This window comes from Lissotriton vulgaris, chromosome 11 (genome assembly GCF_964263255.1).
Source record: "Lissotriton vulgaris chromosome 11, aLisVul1.2, whole genome shotgun sequence".
Classification (NCBI taxonomy): domain Eukaryota; kingdom Metazoa; phylum Chordata; class Amphibia; order Caudata; family Salamandridae; genus Lissotriton; species Lissotriton vulgaris.
The window spans coordinates 957,753,191-957,780,503 of record NC_141699.1 but is presented as its reverse complement, the minus strand read 5'-3'; the positions used below and the strand labels follow the sequence as shown (position 1 = coordinate 957,780,503).

The 27,313-nt window shown below is 43.8% G+C and overlaps 1 protein-coding gene across 1 annotated transcript in view; it reads left to right on the top strand.

Annotated features, from left to right (window-relative positions):
• SLC33A1 (solute carrier family 33 member 1) overlaps window positions 1-26,486 on the top strand; it is a 235,993-nt gene extending 209,507 nt beyond the window's left edge. The window contains exons 6-7 of the mRNA XM_086944123.1: window positions 9,245-9,460; window positions 25,941-26,486. Of these exons, the coding sequence (XP_086800249.1) occupies window positions 9,245-9,460; window positions 25,941-26,108 (384 nt within the window). The 3' untranslated portion in view covers window positions 26,109-26,486. The remainder of the gene's footprint in view (window positions 1-9,244; window positions 9,461-25,940) is intronic.
• Window positions 26,487-27,313: the final 827 nt, after the last annotated feature.

Here is a 27,313-nt window from a genome sequence, read left to right as displayed (position 1 = left end):
TCCACGGACCGCCAGACTCACTGGCTTGGATGGTCCTGCCACCGTGGTCCGACCACCCCGTTACGACTAGGGTGGTCGAACCACCAGTGCACCACCTAAACAGACCGGTATCAGAGATCCCTGGTGGTTGTGCGGTGGTCTGAGTGCCGCACTATGCCTCGTAGTGTCCAAAGGCACCACCAAGTATATTTCAAATTTCCTCATCACCATCCGTCTCATGGAGGTTCTTACTTCATTATACTGCTGGCAGAGAGGAAAGAAAATGGGCCCTACAGGGCCCCCTCTTGCCCCTGTGCGCAGGGGTGCATGCAGTGGGTTGTACCCCCCTGTATTCTTGCACCCCCAGTTCCTGCACAAGAAAGAATGCATGACCTAGTGCATTCCTTCCCGTGCATGAATGTGCACTGGGGAGTCCGTGGCGTTCGAGTTTAAAGCTCACTATGAAAATACTAATAATCTGGCAGGTGGGCAGCGGTGAGTTTTGGCGGTGTGGGAGACTGTCGGTGGCATGCCGCCACCGTCAAAACTCTTAATCTTGCCCTTAGTAATCAAACCCATAGAAACATGCCATCCCATTGGGTGGGTTAAGGCTATTGCTCCTGCTTTTCAAATCTCCTTTCAACCTGTCTCTTGCCTTTCTTAAGGGAGGACATATATCCTTATAACATTTAGGAACTGCATACCCCATTTCTCTTATCTAGGCTCGGAAGCATGTATGCTACACCTTGATCACTGCAGGTCCCCTCTTCTTGTTTGATATGTTTTTTTTAATTACTTTCCTAAATATTTAATAAAATCCGACTGCACAGTTCAATTGAATTTTTAATAAACATTAAAATATTATTCCAGTCACCTGCCCCAAATCTGAGATTGTAGGGTTATGATTCTATTCTGAACTCTAGTTTTATCATAGGACAGCTACAGCCCTTTACAGTAAAAATAACTTTTGGTGGTTAGTCACTGTAGGTAGGTGCTATCATTAAATTCTTGCATATGCCACTTTAAAATACTAGGCACCCAGAGCTTTTGGGTTACAAGGCCTATTTAGATGTCATTCAATTAAAACGGTTCTTTCCTCTCAAAGGGCTATTTTGACAGGTTCTCATGCAGGGTCAAAAGCCGCAGGAGTCTGGGTACACAGGTAGTCCTGAAGCCATGTTTCCTTTGTCAGCTTAGTGGATGGCATGACGTGCTGCAGTCCACAGGTGACATTTTACTTTTCCATGCCATTCCTGCACCACATACACTGGCTTTACTTGAAAGTTAAATATGGCAGTCATGAGTTAGCCAATGTTACCAGGTTTTAGGCCGCAGAGCATGTACACTGCATACTGGGGCACTACTGTCCAGTCCCCAGAGTAAAAAACAAACAAACAAAAAACTGCAGCATCAGCCAAAGAAGAGGGGCTTTATCACACAAAAAGATGCACTTTCTCGCAAATGACTCCATAGAAAGAGTTCTAAGCAACTATCAAACCTTGTTTCTCACTTTGTTGTTTGAATATTTTCCCCTGACTCCTTTCCCATCCTCAACTCCGTGCTGGTCTGCATAGACGTTTCTCTGAGACCAAAGAAACATATTGTTTTTTGTGCATTACATATAGCCTCTACACATATTTTACAGCTCCTTGATTGAAAAGCTGGTTCATAATTTGATTGTCTTTAAGAATACACATAACATTTGTGTTTTTCTTTTTATTAATATGTTTAGAATTGCTTTTAAAATATTACAGTGCGTTTCCCACTAAATCACCTGTTTCAATAGTATGTAGCTAATAGCCTGTAGTCAGTGATAGTTGCTCTGTTTATTAAGAGTGGGATTCTATGGTAGGTTTTTACGGTGCCCATGCAGAGTCTTCTTTCATAATAAAAAAATCATGAGGTGCTGAAATGTCACCAAGAATAGTAGCTGATGTCTGATCAAGGTAGATTTATATCAGTTATCTTGCCGATGGAGAGCCACTCAGTCATTGGTCTCAAATGTACCTTGTTCGGCATAAATCAGAGGTGTACTGAAAATTTGACACCTACATTTTTCATGCACTATGCTCTTTGGGGATTAGGTTGGGATTAGGACACAAGGAATGCAAGAAAAACATGAAAAGCTTAAGATCATAGTTATGGAAGACAACTGTAACTAAAGGACATTTTTCATGTTGCCCCTAGGCAAAGCAACCAACAATCCCAGGTATTTTGTCAGTTTGCATCTTTATTGGTTGAAGGTAAACCCATCCCAGACCATCTCATCACATGCCTCCACCAATCAGATCTCCTGTTCAAGAAAGAGTATCATATTTCCTTCTCATTCTGAACAGAATCAATGTGTGATCATTTCAGTGACATTATCCAGATATTTGCACCATCTCATTATGAAGGGGCTTTATTATCGTCTGCCTAACATGTCTTACATTCAGATCCAAGGCCAGAACAAAACAGAACTATGGGCTTAATTTAGAACTTGGCGGATGGGTTTGTCCTTCATAAATGCAAAGGATATCCAGTCTGCCTAATTACAAGTGCTTTACATCCTGTGGACTAATCGGGTCCTAAGTCAATTTTAAATGCATATTAATTTGGACAGAAGGGTCTTCCCAAAGCCCATGCTAAATTTAACAGTGAAGAATAAGCTCTTAAAAAAGGAAAAACATCAGAATGTGTGTTGATTGTCCAATCACTCTGCTGAAAGGTTTGCTTATTAATCTCTTGGATGCATGCTTCAGCATCTTCGTGCTTCCAGCACATATGCAGTAGATTGGTTTTGTGCTTAAAAACGGCTCCATCTCAAGGTCCTATCTAAGGGGGTAAAATCTACTATGTGACTAGTATTAAAGTACATTATACCTGTAGTAACACACTTGTGCATATGGGGGTGTTGGCTCACCAAGGTGATATAGTTCAGTGCAGTCTGTCTTCATGAAGGCAATGTCACTTTCTGATAATTAATAAGAGATCTGCATTCTACTCAATAAAGTAATTTACTTAGTCTTCGGTACATTATGTGCTAAGAGTGTTTTCTTAAATTAACCAGATTTCAGGTTCTTCAAAACCAGGCTCATTATCTTATACATGGCTAATGTCAATGAGTAATGCATTCAATGTCACTTTTGTTAAAAATGGCAACCTGCATTTTTCCTACTCCTTGATTGATTACAGGTATGTGTGTATCTCAAGAATGGCTGGGAGAATTCGCTCGTCAAATCTTGGGCCACATAAACTACAAATCCTTAATATGCACAGATTGACTTAGTCCCTACATTGGTGGATGGGCAGGGAGAATCTCATGAAGTGCATGCCATTTTCAGATGGCTCTAAAGTTTACAGTGGTGCGCCCTTGAATGGGATGGGTGGGAATCGCTCTGGGCATTTGGAAATATGTGATAATTACCCCATATACAAACATTTTAGAGCTCTGAGGAGTCATCCTGTTGACAAACAAATCAATATTGATCTTGGCAAACACTCAAAACTCTACTTGGAGCCATCAACGTGCATTACTAGCCAGCACTATGGGGATTCTTAACTGTGCACATGGTTCTAGCTTCACAAACTCTCACTGTCTGATACATCTTCCAAGCATACTAAACAAAAACAGGAGTTCCTGGGAAGAGTAGAAATCATTTGATTCAGAAATGCACAAAGATATTTTTAAAGCATGTAACATCCAAAATCAATTTCTTGACCTACAGTATGCACATTAAAACACCTAAAATTTGCATCCAGATCTGGAGGAGCATCTTGACCTCTACAGTTTATCTAGGCTAAATGTGTAAAAGAAACTTGCAATGCAGTTTCTGTGGTGTCTGTGTTTTTTATATGCATGCGTGCAGCTGGGACTGAAGGCGATATGGCTATGACTAGCCACATTCTTTTACTCTTTCTGTATGCAAGGAACCCTTATAGTATTGCTCTGTGTGATAACCTCTCCTGTTTTTTTGTCAGGGAATTTTTATTGCGGTCTTTTCTGTACTTGTGCTATGTTATGTTATGTTATTAATACTTCTAGAGTGCACGATTACCCTAGGGTGTCCTGGCGCTAAGTACTGATTGCCTGAGAAACATAGCATGAGCCTAATAGTAAGAGAAGAGCCATGTCTTAAGGCCCCTGCGAAAAGAAATTAGATCTGGAGCATTTCTAAGTTGGAACGGGAGTTCATTCCAGGCTTTAGCTGCAAAATGAACAAAGCTTCTCCCTCCCCAGTTAGTTTTTTTAAAAAGGAGGGGGGTCTGAACGAGTTTATATCCAGTGGATCTCAATGTCCTCCCTTGAGTATACCAAGAGAATTTCTTCCTCATGAAATCCGGACCAATACCGTTGACCGCCTTAAAGACAATAGACCGCGCTTTAAAGTGGGAATCTTAACGGAATTGGAAGCCATTGAAGTTTTTTAAGATCTCCCTTGACCAAGGTAAACCTAGATGTTCCGGTCAGCACTCTAGCTGCTGCGTTCTGGACCAACTGCACCCTGTTCATATATTGTTTTTGAACGTTAAGATATAGACTGTTATATTAGTCGAGACGCGACATTATGAGTGCTGTCGCCACCTTCCTGAGATTTTCTTTGGTCAGGAAGACCCTTATTTTCTTAATAATTCTGAGGACCATAAAACATGCTGAAGTCACCATGTTAGCTTAGTCTGCCATGGTGAGTTTGTTATCCACGATGATCCCCAGATTCTTGGCTTTCCTTGATGGTTCAGGACTCAAACCCAAATCCTGCGGCCACCAATCCGGTGTCCACACCAAAGGGTTGTTACCAAATTTCAAAACCTCTGTCTTACCCGACTATACTTTTAAGCAATTGGAGGACATCCAAGCTGAAATAGAACCCATACACTCATGGAAACGCTCACCCGCCTTCTTCTCCACTCCCTCCGTCAGCGAAAGCACAATTTGAGTGTCGTCAGCATAGGAGGTGAGCTGGAAGCCGAAGGATCTGATGATACCGGCCAGAGGTGCTACATAGATATTAAAAAGTGTCGGGCTGAGTGCCGAGCCCTGTGGCACCCCACATGAAAGGGTAAAAGGTTCTGAGATGTTTCCGTTAAGGTCAACTGTTTGAGACCTATCTGATAGGAATGATCGCAACAATTCCCAAGCCGAACCATTTACTCCTATATCCGATACCCGGTTAAACAGTACCTTATGGTGAACTGTATCAAAGGCCGTAGATAGGTCTAATAGGATTAGTATGGCATGTCCTCCTTTATCCACGGCCTCTCTGATTTCCTCAGTTGATTCTAATAAAGCCAGCTCTGTGCTATGAAAAGCTCTGAACCCATATTGTGATTGGTCTAAGATGTTATTGATCGGCAGAAAATCACTCAGTTGTCTATTCATTTCTTTTTCTAGCAATTTCGCTGGCAGTGGAAGCCTAGAGATAGGTCTATAGTTATTAGGGTCTTTAGGGTCTAATGACTGTTTCTTCAAAAGTGGCAGCACGGAGGCTGTTTTCCATAATTTGGGGAAAAATGCCAGAGGATAGAACTGCATTGAGCAAAGGTGTAAGTGCAGTTTCTAGCAAGTCAGGGATTTGCTTAATGATCCACACAGGACAGGGGTCACTGGGTGCGCCAGATTTAATTAGATCCAGCAGTTTGATAGTATTTAGTCTTTCTAGAGGGGAGAATGAATCCCATCATTTTGCAGGGACGTCCCTGCAGTCCCTATCGTTCCTTTTGGGGTTATTCTGCTTATTATTAATCAAATCCACTAGAGAGGAAAAATAATTTCTATTTTTTCTTTAAAAAAAACCCTGCAATCTTATTGCAGAATTCTAGATCTCCCTGGATTTTAGCAGTATTGGGGTTGGCTAATTTGATAATGGTCTTAAAAAGTTCCTTAGAATTAGATTTAGCCTTAGATATTTGCGGAGAAAAAAACTCCTTTTTTTGCTGCTAGAAGCATTTGTTTGTAACCATAAATACAGATTTTATATTCTTCTTTATCGGATTCCGCATAATGTTTACGCCATGTCCTTTCAACATATTTACAGGCCAGTTTTTTTAGTCCTAAGCTCATCTGAATACCAAGAAGCCGAAGGAGCGGCTTGTTTAGGTATCCATTTTTTACGAGGAACTAGCTGATCGCAAGTATTAGAAAGCCAGTTGTTATATTAAATCGTGGGCTCCTCCACATCTACCAGAGGTTGGTGCATAGAACTTTTAAGGACAGATTCAAGGCTCTCCACATCCAGCTTACCCCAAGCTCTGGTAGTGATCTCTTTAGCCTGTGTCATGCCCGCAGGGTGGACTAAGAAATTATTTAGTTAAAATGTAATCGCACAGTGATCCGACCATAAAATTGTAAGTACTGAAACGCCAACTAACTCTTTACTATTAGAGTAAATGCCATACAGGGTGTGACCTTCATCATGAGTAGGGGGTATCACCAATTGTTTGAGACCTCCCAATCCCATGATTTGCTCCAGCCTGGACGTATCGGGGTCATCAACAATTTCAAGATGAAAATGAAAATCCCCGAATACCGTGAAGGTTTCTAGGCACAACCCTTCTTCTACCAACGAGCCCAGAGAGTCTAAGAATCCGCTTTTGGGGCCCGGAGGCCGTTATATTAATATGCCTTTAAAAGGTTTATACATAGTGGAATAGATGTTAAAAGCTAATGCCTCACACCCCGAATTAGAGATCCCAACAAAGTTAGAGTTGAGAGACTTGTGGTAGATAATAGCAAGCCCTCCCATTTTCTTAATGGTCGGTCGAGCGTGTGGCAGTAAAAATCAGGCGTTGTAGCCTTTACCAAGTCATGACCTGACGAACTGTCCGTCCAGGTCTCGGTAATAAATGCTATCTTTACTTTATTATCATCCAGTAGTATTGCGCATTCCACACTATATTTCACCAGTGATCTTGCATTAAATAAAATACATTTCAGAGGCTCTTTGCTATCCTGAGCCTTCATATTGTTCCGTATGGCTTCCTTCCGGTAGTTAATTGGCAGATTAAAAATGTCCGGTGGCGGCAACCGGCAGTAGGCCCACACAGACCATTTTATTATATCAAAACTGTTGTCCATAGATAACCTGGGACACGGGGGTAACCTTTCTCCTACAACATTTAATTCATGCAATTCCTTACTTGTGTATTGCTGATTAGTTGGAGTAAAACCGACAGGGGGACAGGCCCTGCGCCCGACCTGAGCGCGGACGGGTGCAGACGGGCTTGCCTTTGGCGCGCCAGCTGCTATGTGAAAGGAAGGAAACAGGGCTACTGTATATTCCACTAGGAGCTTGAGCATTAAAACAAACGCGGAAGGAGAAATTTGTTTGAATTAGTACATTGATTATTCAAACCTACTTTTACTGTCAGATAACACCCATACAGAGATATAGCACAAAATAATAGAATGAAAAGAAATATGAGCAGGCCTGACAAGCATCAAAAGTTCAAAGGTTTGCTTTGTACCCCTGGAGGCCAATCAACAAGCTAATCTACAGTGAGCTTGTTCTAAAATTCAGACAGCAATGTGATGTTGATGTTTCAGGCCTGAGTAGAGGCAACTTTAAAAAAATAAACTGGGGTGCCGAGTGCCCTTTTTTTTTTTTTTTTAGTCAACCCACATGATGCAGGGTGGATCTGACTGCATAATTTGGACCACTGGAAGCTTCTGTTCAGATCCATCGTCTGCTGCCTACGGAATGTGTCTAGGCAGTAGATGTTTACATAATCTGAGGTGTTGTGCTGGCCTGGACTTTATCCTTCAACATCTCTACTGAGGCTTGGCTCTGCCCCAGGCAACGCTCAGGACATATAGGGCGGTTAGTATGAGCAGCACTCCCACCTGCCTCAGAGCAGAGATCTTCTGTCCATGGAGAGTGAGGGTGCTGAGTTCTTCCTACAATGGACCAATTTAGGCTGTGGCTTCTGAGTGGCTAGTGTTTTCCAGCCTCTGACTCTTCTCTGAGAATCTGGTTGACTTTGCAGTTACCTGAGAGCAATAATGAGATGGACCTTTTCAACAGTGATCAAACCACTCTATAGCTTAGGGAATGTCATTTTCACATAGCCTAGTTGAATCCAGTATGCAGTTGGCATCTGTCTGCAAGCTTACTTTAGCAGCAGTACAATTGATTTGTCTAATTAACATGTTTAATCTAATCCTGAGCCCACAATTGCTTTGGGGTTGAATCCTGACTCCAGGCAGACTCGTACATAAATCTTTTGTGCAGATGGCCTCATGTGACGTGAAGTTCACAATTGTACAGATGGAGGAGTACCAAAAAATTATTAATAATCTCCTCAATTCAAAGCCTTCTTTATTGTAGGCCATAGTAGAAGTCAGTTGAGTGAGCCTCAAGCCTTTTGAGGCTCAGAACCATTTACTTGCAACCAAATGGGATAGGTTATTCATATAGACTTAGCCAAATAAGTCCTAGATTTTGTCAGAAAGCATTTGTATGGGGAAAGGGGTCATGTTGCCAACTTTCTTTCCACGTCCATATACCGCCTCATTTGAGGAGACTCCACACAACTTGCACCTCACACTCCTCAGGAATGCGTTGTGGTTACATTGAGGCTCAATCACTTCATCTTGGGAGGCACAAAGACCTGAATGCAATCTATGGGAGCTGTGGAAGCACACGCTTGCTAGGGACCACTATCTCCGGGTACCCCATCCTTAAAATCTGTAATTCTGTAGCAATGCCCTTGTTTGAAAAGGAAAAGTTATTGCATACAACAGTTGTTCTTCATCAATGATCAGTCCTACAGTCAATAGGGCCCCTTCCGAAAGGATTATCCTTCTGTTCCTAAAAAGGAGATTGAAATGGCTTCTAAAGAGCAGGCGTTTGCAATGGTATGAGCGTATGCATGCCGGTTTCTGAAATTGTGATATATAGTACAAACCCATCCACAATGCAACATGAAACTGTATAATGAAGGGTAACAATTTAAGGTAATTCAGACTCGTAGAGAATGGGGCACTGAATTAAAAGGCCGAAAAAAGAGATAGTTAACAGGGTACCAGAGAACAAAATGGAGGAACCTAATGAATTGATAACCGTAGTCACTGGTAAATAATTTTTTTAAGCTAGACCATGATTGTTGCTTAATGTTCCTTCTTCAATGTTTGAACATATCAAAGTGTATAATATTTTTTAATTACCTCCATTGAAGCAAATACATCTACTCTGGCACCTGTTTTTTTGCACTGTGTAAGTACATAAAATGCATTGTTAAGAATTCTAAAGGAGACCTTTTACATTGCTTTATATATTTTTATCCACAGATTTCTGTGTATAGCATGTATGTTGCTATTATGGCTTTCAACGCAAAAGTTAGTGACCCACTTATTGGAGGAACATACATGACACTTTTAAATACAGTCTCAAATCTAGGTGGCAATTGGCCTGCCACAGTAGCATTATGGCTTGTGGACCCGCTGACTGTGAAAGAATGTGTAGGTGCTGAAAATCAGGACTGTGGAACACCCAACGCTGTAGAGGTAAGACTTGATCTTTAATTGTTTGGTGACTGAGTACTTATGACTTCTCTCAGGAAAAAAAACTTAACATACAGTTTTTTTATTTGCTGTGTGGGTTTCGTGTTATTTTGAGTTCGTGGATCTAAACTCCACTTTATTAATGTCTGATTTTTTTCTAACTTTGCAGATGGTATTTAGTTTCACATTTCTGTGATCCTCGTGCTTTTAATTCATTCAGAACCTAGCCTTGTTGATCGTTGTGAAGCTTTTATTTAAATTCTTCTACATACTGATGTGTTGTAGAAAAGTCATTTATGATAATTATGGCTGTTAGTAGAGCTTATAGTAATGTCTAGGACAAACTCTTTATTTTTCTTTTTTCAAGCCTACCTATTAAGAGCTACAGTAGTGTCAAGTCATTTTTGTATCATTCTTAGAGACCCTGATACTTTCATGTAGCTACGTTGCTGACTAAAGATATATAAAACTGAACTCCACCATTCTCTGCAAAAAGATGGCTCTAAGAAAAACCTGATAGACAAGGAAGTCTGGGAGAACTTGCCAAAATGCCTTTATGGAGAAATATCTCTGTAAAATATAAGTTATTGACACATTTAAACACTTCTATCTTTGCGTTCTTTAAATAAAATTAAAGCAAGGATTGGTCCACAAAAAAAGAAAATGTAGGAAATATAGTTAGTTAGGCAGTAAATACATTAAAAGGCAACTTGGCCCGATCACTTTAACAAAGGAGGCTGTTTAATTGTCTTGGAAAGCAGTACTGTGACAGTAGGCCTTAATTATTATTTTTCCAGTATCCTTGCTGAAGATCATAAGCACGGCCTTTTTAATCTATGTTTAGATCTTGCCTACCTCAAGCTGTATGGTTGGGAAAGACTTATTATTAAGAACTTACAAAGAACTTATGAGTGGGGTTAGAGGTCACCCGTTGCCTATCATTGGTTGGCTTTATTGTCACTTTAATTTGCTTGCTTCTTATTTAATGGCTTGCCGTCCTTTTCTTTTGTTTGTCCCTCCTTTGGAACATATCCTCTTTACCATCTTTTTGTTTGTTTGACTTGTCCCATTTGACTGCTTGCATGTAGGGAACTACTTTTGTTCTTGCCTGTGTTGCTGTAGATACACATTCTCTGCATGCTCCTGTCATCTAGTGTTGGCCTCAGAAGTTTGCAAGTCATTTTTCTTCAAAGAAGTCTTTTGAGCCACAGATGTATAGCGACTGACTCCATGTGAGATTGTTTTTGCGCCATCTAGTTTGGACATGTACCGACGGGCCTTCATGTTCGGCAACTTATCTCCCCAAGTGGTTGTTTCAGCTCTGGCTTTAAAGGAAGAAAATCGACTGGGTAGAACATCTTTGAGTTTGCTTCATTCTCCAGACAGCACTCCAAAGACTGACCTCCCATTAACACCTAACTGCCAGTGCCTCAGGCTCTTCCTGGGGCTCCACACTCTTCACTTTGAGGACTTTATAGTAAAGCATACATGCATAGTAATGGAAAGAACGCGCTTCCACTACTGCCCCAATTGCCACTCGAAGTTCCAGTGGATTGACCACCACGAGATGTGCAATCCTTACCTCTCCTCTGACCACAGCGACCCCACGTGCAAGGCCTGCCTCACCTTCTGTTCAAAGAACACTCTTCCGTATCCATGTGAGTGACGGTGGGCACTGCAGAAGATTCAGAAGTAGAACCTGAATACACACCTCCACCATCTTTAGTGAACACAATGTCAGGGAAGGCAAAGAACCCGATCCCACCGGAGCTCCTCTGCTTCAGTCCTCGCCAAGCCCATAGGCGTTTATCTTCTCCGACTCTGAATCTTGTGAAGAAGAACATGAGGCCCTAAGCGTCTCCAAGCTACCCGGTTCCCAAATAAAGACTATGATTGTTAGTATGGGTGGCACTGAGACACCTATTAGGCCTGAAAAACTGATTCGAGGACCCCCAACACCACCCCTTAGGCGGTTGGGCATCATTCCCAACCATTAAGATTAAGCCCTCCTGGCCACCAACACCTTCTGGCATGACCAAAAGCTTCAGAGCTGCCAGCACTCCCGCAACCTTGCACTGACTTCTCTCAAACACTGAGCCTTATTTGCCTTATTTTCCACTCCTGTTTCTTTGTTATACCCATGCGTACATGCACACCTCTGTTGTGGGGACCCATGCAAACGGAGAAACATCAGCGTATTCTTCCACTGTCTTGCTTTTCACTCCCAAATTAAAGAAATACAGCACTCCCACACACAGGCGACACACACGGCAAAGCAAGGAAAGACCTGATAATGGGTTTCACTCTCATAAAATGAGTCCAATCAAAACAGTGTTCAGAACAAAGCATGGGGTTTTATTTGTGCAACACTCTCCAACAGATAGGCTTTTCCAGATGTCAAATGAAACAATATGCAAATGTATATATAGAGATTTATATATATTACCAAGCAATAATAACACAGAAGTTAAATGCAACTGTTAAATGCATGGGATAAAAATACAAGCAGATAATGTTGATAATACTGGACACCCACTGCAAGAAATAAGCACTGTTAAATGCAAGTAATCGGACACAAAGCCACAGGGGGCAGGAAAAAGAACAGGTAGGCTTGAGGAATAAAGTGTGTTTATTTTCAAATTGACCACCACAGCATGACTCGTTTCGACCGGGTCACCCCAGTCTTGATCACATGACGTGCTAGAAACAGGCGTATCATTAAATAGTGCTATACAGGGTGTCACGCCTACTAATTGGATGGACATAGACAACATACTACAAGCAGTACTCAATACAGAGAATTGTGCAGGTAATATAAATGAACCACAGCATAATAAAAAGTGGACTTGAATCACACCCTAATACATATTGAAACTGATCATGTAGAATATGGCAGTAGAGTGTGGTCAAGTGGGCCAATATTAAGGTGTGGTATATGCAAAACGTGCATATAAATATCCCTGCAAAGAAATATTATGTTTCCTTGTTGTCGGTGTACCATCGTAATGAGGAGTGGCGAAAAGTGCAAGTGTATGAAAAGTGAAATATGTGACACGTGTAATATGAATGATTCTGTTTGACAGGGAGTCTAACGGTGGTATGTAGAGTTTCCAATATTGAAATCCGGTACATATACCTCTCCCAAAGGATGTCAACACAATGCAGTTTTGAAAGCGTGCAAATCACCAAAAAGTATTGATCAGAGACCCACGACTGGCATGTGACTAAGCCTAGTCAAATGTATATATAAGATATATGTATATAATATATTCAAATAACATGGGTTGTCTCTGTAAAATCAGGTTGTGCAAACAGTGCAAAGGATACTACAAACATTGGAAAACATATTGAAGGAGTTTTCAAAGTCTAATTTGTCTGACAACTCGAAAGATCAACTGTGATTATAGCAAGCAGCATGTTGTTATCACTGGATGAATCCATTATTCACAGAATGTGCAAAATCTAGCCAGCAGTAAAGTGTCATAGTGTAGCAGCAACAATGTAAATCATATTAAAATATGTTACTGTCTATAGTGGATAGGATAATACATCCGGGGATTACTATGTTGAGATGTGTAACAAATGCAAAAATATGAAAATCCGAATAAAAATAGACCCCCTAGTTATGTAATCCCCAGTACAGAATATCCAAAATACCAATTAAAACCTAGTTCTCTAAAAGCCCATCACTACAGTTAAAACCCCACCAATAGTGGCTAAAAACTGACTAAGATTGGGGATAGACAACACAGTCCTAAATATGGAATAATAGAAAATTCTCTGGAATAAATACATAAAAAGCTGTGCATGTACATAGTAAAACACCTGACAAGTATCCAGACTCAACGCTATAAAAATAGGTAAAAAAATCACACTGGCCACTAACAATAAATTCATTATAGATCGTACAGGGCATATACTGTGATGGAGAAAACAATTACAAAAAGTTGTGTAAGTCTTTTCTGTATTCAATCCATTTGGCATTTTTGTGTCTACTGTCAAGATGCATTGAGACTCTAACTGGCGTAGCCGTTTTTCTCTATTACCCCCTCTGGGAAGTTTAGGAACCGCATCAATAACAAAGTACGTGAGATCATTCAGATTGTTACTGTTACTGTGTACTAGGTTGAAATGGCGGGCTACCGGATGATTGTGGTCTGTATTAACAATGGTGCGCAGATGTTGCAAGTGCAGTTAAACACCTGGAGCTTCGTACTGCCCACATACTTGAGGTGACAAGAGCATTCAAGTATGTAGACAGCATACTCAGTGTGGCAAGTGTAGCGACCCTTAACCTGAATGGATTTAGAATCAAATGCATCGATATAATCCGTATTATTTATACCGAATTTGCAAGCCCTGCAACTGTTGCATTTGTAGAAACCATTTTTAAGGGAAAGCCATGTTGTGGATGACTACATAACTTCCGGGCTAGTTCTCACCAGACTGTCCCGCATAGAAGGAGCCCTTCTAAACATGATCGAAGGGGAGTGAGGGAGTACCTGTGAAAGAGTCAGGTCTGTTTTGACAATATGCCAATTCTTGAGGATAATTTTCCTCACTTGATGTTCCTGGTCACTAAAAGTAGGTATTAATCTTATTGGATTCGAATCTACTGGATTCATATCTGTAGTTTCTGACCCAGGAGTAAGTTCAAGTTCAGAAATTTGTATAGCGCACTACTCACCCAGAGGGTCTCAAGGCGCTTGTGGGAGGAGGGGGGGTGACTTTACTTATCGAATATCCAAGTTTTAAGTTGTTTGCTGAAGGAGAGGTTGTTCTGTGTAAGGCGGAGGTAGGTGGGGAGAGAATTCCAGGTTTTGGCCGCTAAGTAGGAGAAGGATCTCCACCCCCCCCCCCCCCCCCCCCCCCCATGGTGGATCTGTGGATGCGCGGAATAGTGGCGAGGGCCTGATTGGACGAGCGAAGTTGGCGGGTGGGGGTGTAAAAAGACAGGCGCGTGTAGAGGCATTCGGGTCCTAGGTCGTAGAGGGCTTTGTGTGCGTGGGTGAGGAGTCGGAACGTTATCCTCTTGTTGACGGGGAGCCAGTGGAGGTCTTTCAAGTGGCCGGAAATGTGAGCTTGGCGGGGAATGTCTAGTATGAGTCTGGCTGAGGCGTTTTGGATGCGTTGGAGTTTTTTCTGTAGTTTGGCTGTGGTTCCGGCGTAAAGGGTGTTTCCGTAATCCAGTCGGCTTGTGACTAGTGCGTGGGTGACCGTTTTTCTTGTTTCGGTGGGGATCCAACGGAATATTTTTTGGAGCATGCGAAGGATGTTGAAGCATGATGAAGAAACGGCGTTGACTTGTCTGGTCATCGAGAGGGAGGAGTCCAGGATGAACCCCAGGTTACGTGCGTGGTCCGTTGGTATGAGTGCTGTTCCCAGGGCCGGTGGCCACCATGAGTCGTCCCAAGCAGAGGGGGATGAGCCTAGGATTAGGACTTCCGTTTTGTCCGAGTTCAGTTTTAGACGGCTGTTCTTCATCCACTCGGCTACATCTATCATTCCTTCGTGTAAGTTGGTTTTGGCGGTGTTTGGGTCTTTGGTGAGGGAGAGGATCAGCTGGATGTCGTCTGCGTAGGAGATGATGTTGAGGTTGTGTTGGGTGGGACTGAGTGAATATCCTTGTGGTACGCCGCAGATGACTTCGGTGGGCTCCGATCTGAAAGGGGGAAGGCGGACTCTCTGGGTTCTTCCGGCGAGGAACGAGATGATCCAGTCCAATGCTTTTCCTTGTATTCCGACGTTGTTGAGGCGTTGTATGAGGGTGCTGTGACAGACTGTGTCGAAGGCTGCGGAGAGGTCAAGTAGGATGAGGGCAACTGTTTCTCCGTTGTCCAGTAGTGTTCGAATGTCGTCTGCTGCTGCGATGAGGGCGGTTTCGGTGCTGTGTTTGGCTCGGAAGCCGGACTTTGAAGGGTCGAGGGATTTGCTGGATTCGAGGAAGGCGGCGAGCTGACTGTTGACAGCTTTCTCAATAACTTTGGCAGGGAATGGGAGGAGCGAGATTGAGTGGTAGTTTTTAAGTTCAGTGGGGTCTGCTGTGGGTTTCTTCAGAAGAGCGCTGAGTTCGGCATGTTTCCAGCTTTCCGGGAAGGTAGCGGAGTTGAGGGAGCAGTTGATGACGTCTCGGAGATGGGGTGCGATGATGGAGTCTGCTTTGTTGAAAATGTTGTTGGGACATGGGTCGGCAGGCGATCCTGAGTGGATGTAGTTCATCTGGTGGATGGTGTCTTCAGTGGTGATTGGGTCCCAGGCGCAAAGGTTGGTAGAGGGGGGATTTGGTTCGGGGGTGGGTGGAGTGGACTGGTCTCCGGACTGGTTTTCAAAGCTGTTATGTATGTCGGCGATTTTGTTGTGGAAGAAAGAGGCTAGGGAGTCGCAGAGGTCTTGGGATGGGGTGATGTCGTTGGTGCCGGCGGTGGGGTTGGTAAATTCTTTGACGATGTTGAATAGTTCCTTGCTGTTGTGGGCGTTGTTGTCAAGTCGAGCCTTGAATGCTGATTTCTTGGTGGATCGGATCCGTTGGTGGTGTTTGCAGGTGGCGTTCTTGAGGGCGGTCAGGTTGTCAGTGGTTGGGTTTTTTCTCCAGGCTTTCTCGAGGGTACGACAGAACTTCTTGGATGTCTTAAGGTCATCGTTGAACCAGGGGGCTTTTTTGCTACTTTGCTTGATTTGATGGTTTTTCAAGGGTGCTAGTTCATCGGCGCTGTGGGTGATCCATTGTGTGAGGTTGGTGGCAGCTTGGTTTGAGTCTGATGATTTGGCAGGAGGGTTTTTGTGAAGCGAAGTGAAGAGCTGGTCGGTGGTGATTTTGTTCCAGTTTCTTCGGGGGATTGGTTGAGGGAGGTTGTGGGTTGTGGTCTTTTTGTAGTTGCCCACTGACACTCTCACACATCACAATGCCAATAATCAGAGAAAATGCCTCACGGGCCGCAGTAATTTCATCTCCGCCCACACCAGACTGGGGAAGTCACAACCCTGGGGTTAAAAGACTCCGCAAGCCAGGAACTGCCACACTGAATAGACTCGTCTGTCCGTCTGGTCCAAAATCCACCCTTCCAAGTCAAGAAACCAAAGTTTTATAATAATCTCAATGCACTAGACGTTTCCAAGAAGACCTCCTCTGCACCAAGGAAACATACTGCAGATGGCCTATCTCCATGCAAGCATTCCAAAGACATAGGAGTTCTCACGTATTATCCTGTGCTCCCACACGTTCCAACTCCTTAACTTAGTAAAGCTTGCAAAAGTAGAAAACCTCTCCAAAAGTACAGACAACAATCTTGAATGTGAATAACCTAAATAACGTGAGTAGGCTGGGGACATGCTTGTGTGTGCAGAGCTCCAGAGTCAGAATTCAAGATGCTATGAGGGCATGTCAAAGCGAATAGTAAAAACTTCATAAAACTTCCCAATGTACAACATAATGCACATTTGGGACCACTGCATATAACGCTACACTCTGAGACAGATAAGTACATTCCACACATTTCTCACTTATGCTTTCACACACACATCCCACATGTTCTGTTCCTGTGAAACACACCCTCTCTGAAGCTACAAGGAGACATAAAATTGATCTTCAAGGCAAAATGCATGTGCAGGAAATAATGATAGAGTAATTTAAAACACATGAAATCGATTAAAACAATGGTAGTCAAAGGTCATCACGTGGTCCCAATGCATAGAAGTGCCTCTGGCACTACATTCCACTTTCCTCATTTCTGTACTCCAGCTCACACTGTTGCGGGATATGTTTCTTACTTGTTTTTTATTGGTTTGTGTAATTGTAGATTGCCACATGTGGTTGATGCTTTTCAGCATTGAATTGAAGTATACCTTCAATGGAAAAACTGAAAAGTAAAAAAAAGAGATGGACACTATTAAGACAATGGGTGCTCCTCAAACATCTGTACCTAGGAGCTCCTTTCGAAGGCAACACTACTGGGCAAGCGCCAAGACAAACTCCCCAGACCCTACGCCCTTCTACTGTGGGCAGCAGCAAGCCCACCACCACCACCACCAACAGTCAGAGTGGGTACTCTAGTGGCAACCAGGGCAGTGGTAAAGGACATCCTTCCACTTCCAAACAGTGACTCCTCCTGCCTACCCCTCAACCAACTAACCCCGGTCGGGCAGGCTCCAAGATTCCCTCGCTTGCTGGCAGGAAACACATCAGACAAGTGGGTGTTTAGCAGTGGTCCTCCACTGCTGCTCTGATCTCTTCTTTCTCTTACTTGCATAATTTATTGTGCTATACACGTGCACCATATTGTGTTCACTCACCACTCCATATTACTCTCATCCACTGTGCCAAAAACAATCTAACATGGAGTCAGTTCCTATGCTCATTGCCATCTAAGAAAAGAGTCGCTATATACCATGTGCTTCGAAAGACTTATTTGGAGGAAAAAAAATAACAACTTACATATGTGACTGAACTTTCCTAATGCATCTTCTTCAAACAATAGCCTCGCCATTCATTTCAGCTCCATGAACAGTATTGTATGTGATGGCGTAGCAGTAACTAAATCCATTGTGGGGTGGAGAAGTTTTTTTTCTTCAACAACTGACGGTACAGCCCAAGTCAGGTTAGAAATAAAACAGCGGCTTTTGGTTTTTGTTAAGAAAAGGTGAATCTGTTTCAGAAAACAATTACTTTCCGGTTTAACTGGACATTTGTTAACGTGTTAACACATTTGTGATGGTGAGTTTTCCCCACACTTACTCTCTATTTTTAACAAGGGACAAACATGCTATTGTATTTAATGTTTGTGGAAATTAATGGAGATTCCTTAACTGAAAATATAAAATTACTTGTTCGTATTCGTAGCTCTCAGTTAATTGGTATTTTAATTGACTTCATAAAAACCATGTATAGGAGTGACGAGGTGAACATGAAATAATGCTGGATCTAGTTTCTCCTACTTGTCTGTCTAATGAACGGAGACCAGTTTTCACTGCACTGCATTATGGGAAGATGTTGCCACCTACGTTCTTCAAGTCATGGTTTCACATTTGTCTCTGGTGAAAATGCTGCCTACTTAGCCACATTTCCTACATTTTCCTTTTAAAGGGTAAATTAAAAGATTTTGTTTCTGGAAAAGACCTCATTGATGAATGCAAGTGAGCTTGACAAATCGGAAAGATATGGATTGCCAGAACCCATAGTTGTAGTTTGACACTAGCCCGGCATCGCACTCGACTCCGCTGACGTCACCGACACTACAATAGGCCCACGCCGGCGTGACGACATCAGTTCCCTTTTTTCCACGTCGTCGACGCTAACGGTTTCGGGGAATCTCAGTAGCTAACTAGTGACTTTGTTGCCTTTATCTTTGCTTTTCTGCTTCTTTGTTTCAACACGATGTCGACAAAGAAGACCGCTTTCAAGCCCTGCAGGGAATGCGGAAAAATTATGTCCATCACTGACCCGCACGAGGACTGCATATGGTGCTTAGGTTCTGACCATGATGTGGATGGATGTTCATCTTGTCGGAAGAAGAACCCGAAGGCCCTGCGGGAAAGAGAGACCAAACTTCTGGTGGCGAAGCTGAAGGGTGACAAAGGAAGAAAATCTTCGAGATCTCGTTCGAGATGGGTGAGGTCGAGGTCAAAGTCAAGATCCAGATCTCGAGAGGAGTCGACTTCGAAGTCCGCTTCAGACCATGCTTCGAAGTCGAGGAGGAGACATAAGAAGAAGAGACATGAGTCCCGACGTCATTCCGGTAAGGGGTCGCACTCTAGGTCGAGGTCACCGAAGAAGGTACGTTCCAAGGTGGTCACGCTGGATGTCTCGGATCAGGAAGGTGAGGCTTCGCCTTCGGAGTCGCAAGCTCATTCGCCGACTCGGGCTTCGAATCCGTCTCCGGCGCAGTTCCCAGCCCGAGAGGAGGAAGAAGTTCATGTGGATGAGGATTCTGCGCCTATTGAAGGGCCGAATCCGAACCCTCCTCAAGACCAGCCTGAGGGTCTTCACCCACCTTTTCCAGCCCCAGGCCAGGACCCATCAGCGTTTTTAAACCCAATGTATGGTGTCTTTTCAAGGGCGTGGTACCCCTCTGGCGCACCTTCGGGTCCTATGGGTCCTCTGGCCTTCAATTTAGGAGTCCCCCACTCTTATGCTCCGGCGCCGTTCATGCCGGCTCCGACGCCGCAATAGCAATACCCGGTTCCGCCGAGGTCGTCGACGCCGGTACCGGCGCCGCCCGCTCCAGGTCGACTTTGAGGGCAACCCACTGGACCATCGGATTCGATACAGACGTCGGCTCCGACTCCGTTGGAGTCGTTAGTGGATCCGGCGGCGAGGCATGTTAAGGAGAGGTCCAGGAGGGAGGCACAGCGCCTTATGGAGGAGCAGAGTTTTATATGGAGTCATATCCTGATATGGAGGAAGGTGAGCTGGAGGATGACTACTTTGAGGATCTAGCTGATGCTAGTGGCCTGGATTTTCCTACGGAGTGGGAGTTACCATCCAGTTCTGATGCGCCTTCAAAGGACGTCCAGCCTTATCATGTGGTGATGAGGAAGGCAGCGGAACTTCTGCAATTGACTTTGCCAACAGTGGAGTTCTAAGTCCAATCTTCTTACAGAAGTTTTACATTCACCCAGCTCGGTGGTGTAGCCATTGCTTCCGTTTAATGAGGGCTTAACGGACCCTATTATGGAGGTATAGAAAAGCCTCTAACAGCACCGGCGGTTTCCAAGAGTGTGGCGAGAAGGTACAGGGTTGCGCCTGAAAACCCTGCTTTTCTGACGTCTCATCCTTCACCTGAGAGTCTGGTCATACAAGCAGCCTGTTCTAAAAAGACTGTGAGTGCCTGGTGATAAGGATGCCAAGAAGCAAGATCAGGTGGCTAAAAAGACCTTCTCCTCTGCGAGTATGGCGTTGAAGTCAACTAATGCCACTTGCCTTATGGGGAGGTATGTACATGCCCTTATGGATACTCTACGTTCTTTGGCTCCTAAGATCCCTGATGACAGCAGGAAGGATTTTGAGGAGGCGTTATCTGACACACAGGCAGCGGCACGTCAAGTGATGCAAAGCGGATTGGACACTGCAGACTCGGTGGCACTTATCATGGGCACTGCAGTTGCCACAAGGAGATCGGCTTGGCTGAAAACTTCAGACTTTTCAGCAGATGTTCAAGCTGCTTTGCTGGATCTGCCGTTCGATGGATCTGGTCTCTTTGCTCTTTGGCAAAAAGGCTGATACTGCCTTAGAAAGATTTAAGGACAGTATGGCTACTGCCAAATCTTTAGGGCTTCAAGTCAGAGGTTCTACAGCCAAGAGGTTCAGAGGCTTTGGACGCTCTTCCTTTCGCAACTGTCGGCAAGGTCAGCAGCAGCAGCAGCAGCAGAATCAGATGTACAAGACATAGAGAAAGAAAAAGGGCTCGACCTCTAGGTCGTCAAGCCTCTTCCTCCTCTACCTCCTCCAACCCTCCAGCCTCAGAAAAGCAGCCCTAGATCCGCCATTCAGGATCATGTGGGTCCGGTGGGGGGTCGGCTTACCTACTTTCTATGGGATTGGGAATCTGTTAAATCAGATCTTTGGGTTCTCAATCTCGTAGAAAATGGGTATGCCCTTCCCTTTCGGGAATTCCCTCCCAATTATCCTCCTTGCCAAGGTTTTTGCACGGAGGAACATCTGTTACTTCTACAGGAGGAAGTGAAGACACTGTTAAGAAAGGGTGCGATAGCGGTGGTCCCAGAGCAGGAAAGGGGTCAGGGATGCTACTCCCGGTATTTTCTGATACCCAAAAAGGATGGCAGGCTTCTTCCAATCCTGGATCTCAGGATCTTGAATCTCTATCTAAAACAAGAGAAATTCAAGATGCTCATCCTGGCACAGGTTCTTCAAGAGCTGCTGGAAGAAGACTGGATGGTGTCGTTCGACTTGCAGGATGCGTATTTCCACATCCCAATCCTGAAGTCGCACAGGAATTATCTCCGTTTTACGGTGGGATCGCAACACTATCAGTTTGCAGTCCTTCTTTTTGGAATTACTACTGCGCCTCGAGTCTTCACCAAGGTGATGGCAGTGGTGGCAGCACATCTCAGAAGGTCGGGGATTCCAGTATTCCTCTATTTGGACGACTGGCTGATCAAAGCAGAGTCGTCAGAGAAAGTGCTCCAGCATCTGCAGGAGACAACTCAGTTGTTGTACCGGTTGGGTTTTTCAATAAATGTACCCAAGTCTCACCTGGTGCCCTCCCAACGCAACCTGTTCATAGGTGCTGTACTGGACACAACTGTATGTTGTGCATTCCCTCCACCTCAAAGGATTCGCGACATACAGGAAATGATTCCTTTATTCTACAATGGAGCGGGCGTTCCAGTCCTGATGGTCCTTCGCCTGCTCGGTCTGATGGCTTCCTGCATACTGTTGGTCAACCATGCACGCTGGCATATGAGGGTGCTCCAGTGGTGCCTCCGCAGGCAGTGGTTTCAACACAACGGAGATCTCAGGGAGTCGGTGAGGATCTCCAGAGAAACTGTGGCGGATCTGTCTTGGTGGAGTGTGGAAGGCAATCTGTATCAGGGAAAGCCTTTTCATCAACCTCCTTCGGTGGCCACAGTGATAACGGATGCATCCACTCTAGGGTGGGGTGCTCATCTGGGGGATCTGGAGGTCAAGGGTCTTTGGTCTCCAGAGGAAAGGTTGCTTCACATCAACCTTCAGGAATTGCAGGCGATACGTTTAGCGCTCAAGGCCTTCCTCCCTTCCCTTCGCGGTCTGTCGGTACAAGTCCTGACGGACAACATGACCGCGATGGGGTAGATCAACAAGCAGGGAGGTGTGGGGTCGCAGTGTCTCTGCAGGGAGGCTCTGCGCCTCTGGTCCTTGGTTCAGGACCATCAGATTTGTCTGATGGCAAATCATCTGGCCGGAGTTCTGAACGTGCGAGCAGACCGTCTCAGTCGGCAGTTCTCGGCCGACCACGAGTGGAGGATTCACCCAGAGGTGGTTCGTCACATCTTTCGGACGTGGGGGGACTCCTCAGGTGGACCTGTTCGCCACTCACGAGAATGCTCACTGCCCGTCATTCTGCAGTCTCCAGTATCCGATGCAAGGAGCCTTGGGGGACGCGTTTCAGTTGAGTTGGGGAAGTCAACTCCTTTGCGCGTTTCCTCCCATACCTTTGATTCCTCGGGTTCTGAGGAAGATTCGCCAAGACTGGGCCCAAGTTATTCTGCTCATCCCGGATTGGCCAAGAAGGGTGTGGTACACGGATCTTCTCCACCTCTCTCGCCCGCCACTCCGTCTCCCGTTCAGGGTAGATCTCCTCTCTCAAATGGAGAGGCAGGTTTTACACCCCCACCTCCAGACATTACACCTTCATGTCTGGAGATTGAACGGGGCAACCTGAATTCTGTTTCTCTCAAATAAAATGTGGTGGATGTCATATCGGCTAGGCGTGACTCCACTAAATCAATTTATTCTTATAGATGGTCTAAATTTGTCTCTTGGTGTGGGGAGAAGTCTGTTGACCCTTTGAAAGCCCATTTATCTGATATACTACAGTTTGCTCTTTCTTTGGCGCAGCAAGGGTTTGCTGTTTCTACTGTAAAGGGTTATCTTTCAGCCTAGTCTGCATTTCTCTGTTTGCCGGACCAGCCGTCTCTTTTCAAATCTCCTGTGGTTTTGAGGTTTTTGAAGAGCCTCACAAATAAGTTCCCTCCGACTCCTTTTATTGTACCTCAGTGAGACTTAAATCTTGACTTAAGCTACTTGATGGGTTCTCCCTTCGAACCCTTGCACAAGTGTCCCATGAGGCTTTTGTCTTTTAAGACAGTCTTCCTGGTTGCGATTACCTCGGCAAGGAGGGTAAGTGAGCTTCAAGCTCTTAGTTCCAAGCCCCCATTCTTGACCATACATGCTGAATGAATGGTTCTCAGGACCAGGGCTGCTTTTCTCCCTAAGATAGTGACTCCCTGCCACCTAGGTCAATCCATTACCCTTCCTACCTTTTATCCTCCCCCCTCACCCTTCCAAGGAGGAAGAGAGACTACACCGTCTGGACCCCAAGAGGGCGGTGAGTTTTTTTCTTGATAGAACTAAAGACTATCGAATAGATGACCAGCTCTTCGTTGGGTTTGCTGGCTGCAAGAAAGGAAGAGCAGTACATAAGAGAACTCTTTCAAGATGAATCATCCTCTGTATAAAGATCTGCTACTCTTTGGCCGGTAAGGATCCTCCAGAGGGTATAAGAGCTCACTCTACTAGAGCTAAGTCTTCGACATGTGCACTTTCAAGAGGTGTGCCGGTTGAGGACATTTGTAGAGCGGCGACTTGGGCCTCCCTCCACACTTTCGCAAAGCATTATTGCTTGGACACTGAGGTGAGGAGGGATGGCCGCTTTGCGCGCTCTGTCCTTCAGGATTCTGGTGTAGAAGAGTGGACACCCTCCTCCGGGAGTGGTGACTGCTGTGGGACTCTATTCGCAAGGTGAGGAATCCACTGGCAGATGTATCTATCAGAAGAACAAGTTACTTGTCTTCGGTAACGCTTTTTCTGGTAGATACAGTATCTGCCTGTGGATTCCTCACTGACCCACCCGCCTCCCCGTTGTCCACTCTCCTATACAAGAGTTACTGTAATGTATTTACTTTATTGTCAAGGAGATGTTTATTTCAAATGTTTAATTGCATTTGCTTCACACTGTGTGTGTTACCTTGATATTTGTACTGCGTATACTGTGTATATGTCTACTGTCATTGGTCCGTCCGTGTGCCTCGAAGGCACGGAAAAAAGGGCGGAACTAATGTAATCACGCCGGGGTGGGCCTATTGTAGTGTCTGTGACGTCAGCGGAGTCGCGTGCGATGCCATGCCTCTGACGTCGTCCACGTCGGCGCGAAGCTACAAAAGAATTTCCGAATGTTGCTGACGCAAGGGGATATTCACAAGGTAAGGAATCCACATGCAGATACTGTACCTACCAGAAAAAGCGTTACCGAAGGTAAGTAACTTGTTCTTTTGGTTCTGTGCCTTTCACCACAGCAGACAATTTTAGGGAGGGGTTGTGGGAAGGATCCTTTGTCTTTTAATATTTAGGGGATGTTCAAAAATGTTGTGAATGTCTAGGCTAACATATTTCTGTGGCTTCCCTAGAAGCAACGTTTATTGGCAAATACTGCATGTTGGGAACAGACCAACATGGAGGTGTTGTAAGCTTGCTAATGAAGTATTTACTAGGATTCTTAATTCTCTTCATGCAATAGGGGCCCACGCCGTGCTCTTGTTAGCACAAGAGCCTTATGAAGTGTGTGCTCAAGTGATAAGAATATTCCTGTCATCAGTACGCTTGACTGCATGGACTTTATGGTAAAGCTGTATGTGTTTTATCGATTACCTGAAAAGGCCCCTTCCTCAGCATCAGAATATTATATTTCATTGAGCACTATGCAATTGACTGAAATCTTAAACTTTGATCTTCTGGAGGATTGGAATGGCCGAATCCATCATCATATACTTAATTTATGTGCTGAATAAATTTCCTATCGCCTACCATACAATGGCCCACATGCATCAAGCATTTTTGTAGTCGCAAACGGTGCGATTACTTAAAATCGGCCGTTTGCGAATGCAAAAGTGCTTTTTGGGATGCATGAAGCAATTTTAGAATTCTCAACATTGTTGCGAGTTCTAAAATTGCGGGTGCTTTTAAGAAGTCGCAGATGTGCGACTTCTTAAAAGCAATGCATCATTACTTTGACAAGTGGAAATTCGCAATTAGGGTTCCAAATTTACCGAGTGGTTGAACCACTCGGTAAATTTGGAAAAAGTGTTTAAAATGCTTTAAATGTTTTAAATGTTTTTTTTTCAACATTCATGTTTCACACACACATGTCCTTAGGACATGTGTGTGTGAAACATGATGCGAAAAATACATTTCAGGGGTGCATGGGGGGGTCCTTTGGACCCCCCCCCTGCACCCATGAAATTTTCTAAGTGCCACTCGCAATTTGCATTGACTCCTATGGGCCTTTTGGCGAAAATTAACTTAAGAATTCGGTATTTGTTTGGGATTCGGTAAAAATTGCGATTTTTACCGAATCACAAAGAAATACCGAAAAAAATGATGCATAGCATTTTGCACTTCTTAATTTGCGATTCCTTATTTTTCGCAAATTAAGAAATGCAAAATGACACAATGATGCATGTGGGCCAATATTACAGACATTGACTAACTTAATATTAACACCATAAAAGCCAGCTCTTATCATCATCTTATTTTTCATCTGGAGTCTTCAGGTAGGACCGCAAAACGATTGTGCTGAAAAGTTTATTAAAACCGGTCTTCTCCATAGACAGTCCTCCTCTTGTAAATTCAATTTGAATTGTTTCCTTACTGCAATACAATGAAACTCTCCAAGAACATTTTAACTGTCCACAAAATTGTGCATGTTGTTTGATATGAAAACTATAAGCCAAAGCTTAACTACATTTGTTCATGTTATTTGCTTCCACACAGCTCTGTGGAAAACATGGAGGCTCTTGTGTAACAACTCTGGACGGTTATTATGTGGAGTCTGTTGTTTGTGTTATTCTTGGATTTGCTTGGTGGCTGCTGCTTGGACCGAAATTTAAAAAGCTACAGGACGAAGGACAGTCTGCATGGAGGTGCAAAAGGACAACCTAAATTAAAATAAATGGATAAGACACTGCAGTACACTTTGTCATAAGCAGCCATACTCTTCCTACAGACCTGGAAACATGGAAAAGACCAGTAATGCAAAAGAAATAGTGGACTAAATGTAGTTCTCAGTTTAATCACAAACCTTTACCTCATCCTGCGAGATTTGGTGTGCAAAAATCACATTTGAAAAGTATATTTCAACATTTTTAATCTTAAGATTTTTAAGATGAAAACCCTATTTTATATAAAAATGATTGTTTTGCTTTTTGTTTTATTGACTTATATTTTGTTCACAAAGTTTCGTGGGCATTGGCAGTATCTCCAAAACATTGGTTATTTTTTAAACACTGTCAACTGAATAAAGAAAGAGATCCAAAACCATGTTTGGAATAATAAGGCTGCGTGTGATTCTTCCATAAAATTTAATATTGTGTAATTACTACTCATGTTTTTCGTTTCCAATACCTTTTATTGTGATTCCAAAGAGTACATACATTTATGTTGTTGACCTATTGAAATCAATATTCACTCATTCCTGCCGGCATATACATATTTTGATAGTCAATGGTATAGAACATAAGGAACCTATACTCCATTTTAAGAGAAGCAATTGCAGCATTTCCACCCCAGTCTTGTGTAGAGCCAAGTTGAGGCCTATTCACTCTTACTGAAGTAACTTCTAGGTTTAATGGTGTGTGCCCAGTGAGTAAACCATTGTGAAAAGGTAGTCTTTTTCCATCCTGGGATGAAGGTAGAGTCTAACTCTGTGATATACTTTGGAAGGGGACGAGTAGGCCCTCATTAAAAGTTTCTCAGATTTAGATGAGGGATATCAAAGGGCCGAAATTGCCTATGAAGGCTGGTAGCCCTGTAGCTAAATCTTGGGATTACAAGTTTTGTCACCCAGAGTGGGGAATAACAAGTTTACCAGGGAATACTGAATATTTTTCTCCTCCCACAGAAGAAATCCTGGACACAAATTCAAACACATTTAATGTAGGTGGTAAACATGTGTGTAGGCTTTTATGAGGTTTGTGCTGTGAGTAGTATGTGGCCGGGTCACTGGAAGAGCATAATTGGCAAGGCCGAGCATTTTATCTCATTGTGCTTAATTGACATTTTCAAAGGTGTAAAGGTGGGCAGTGGACAGGCACAATAGCTGTCCTCCGCTCCACTGTGCATTTTAATCTCGCTGGAACCAGAATTAT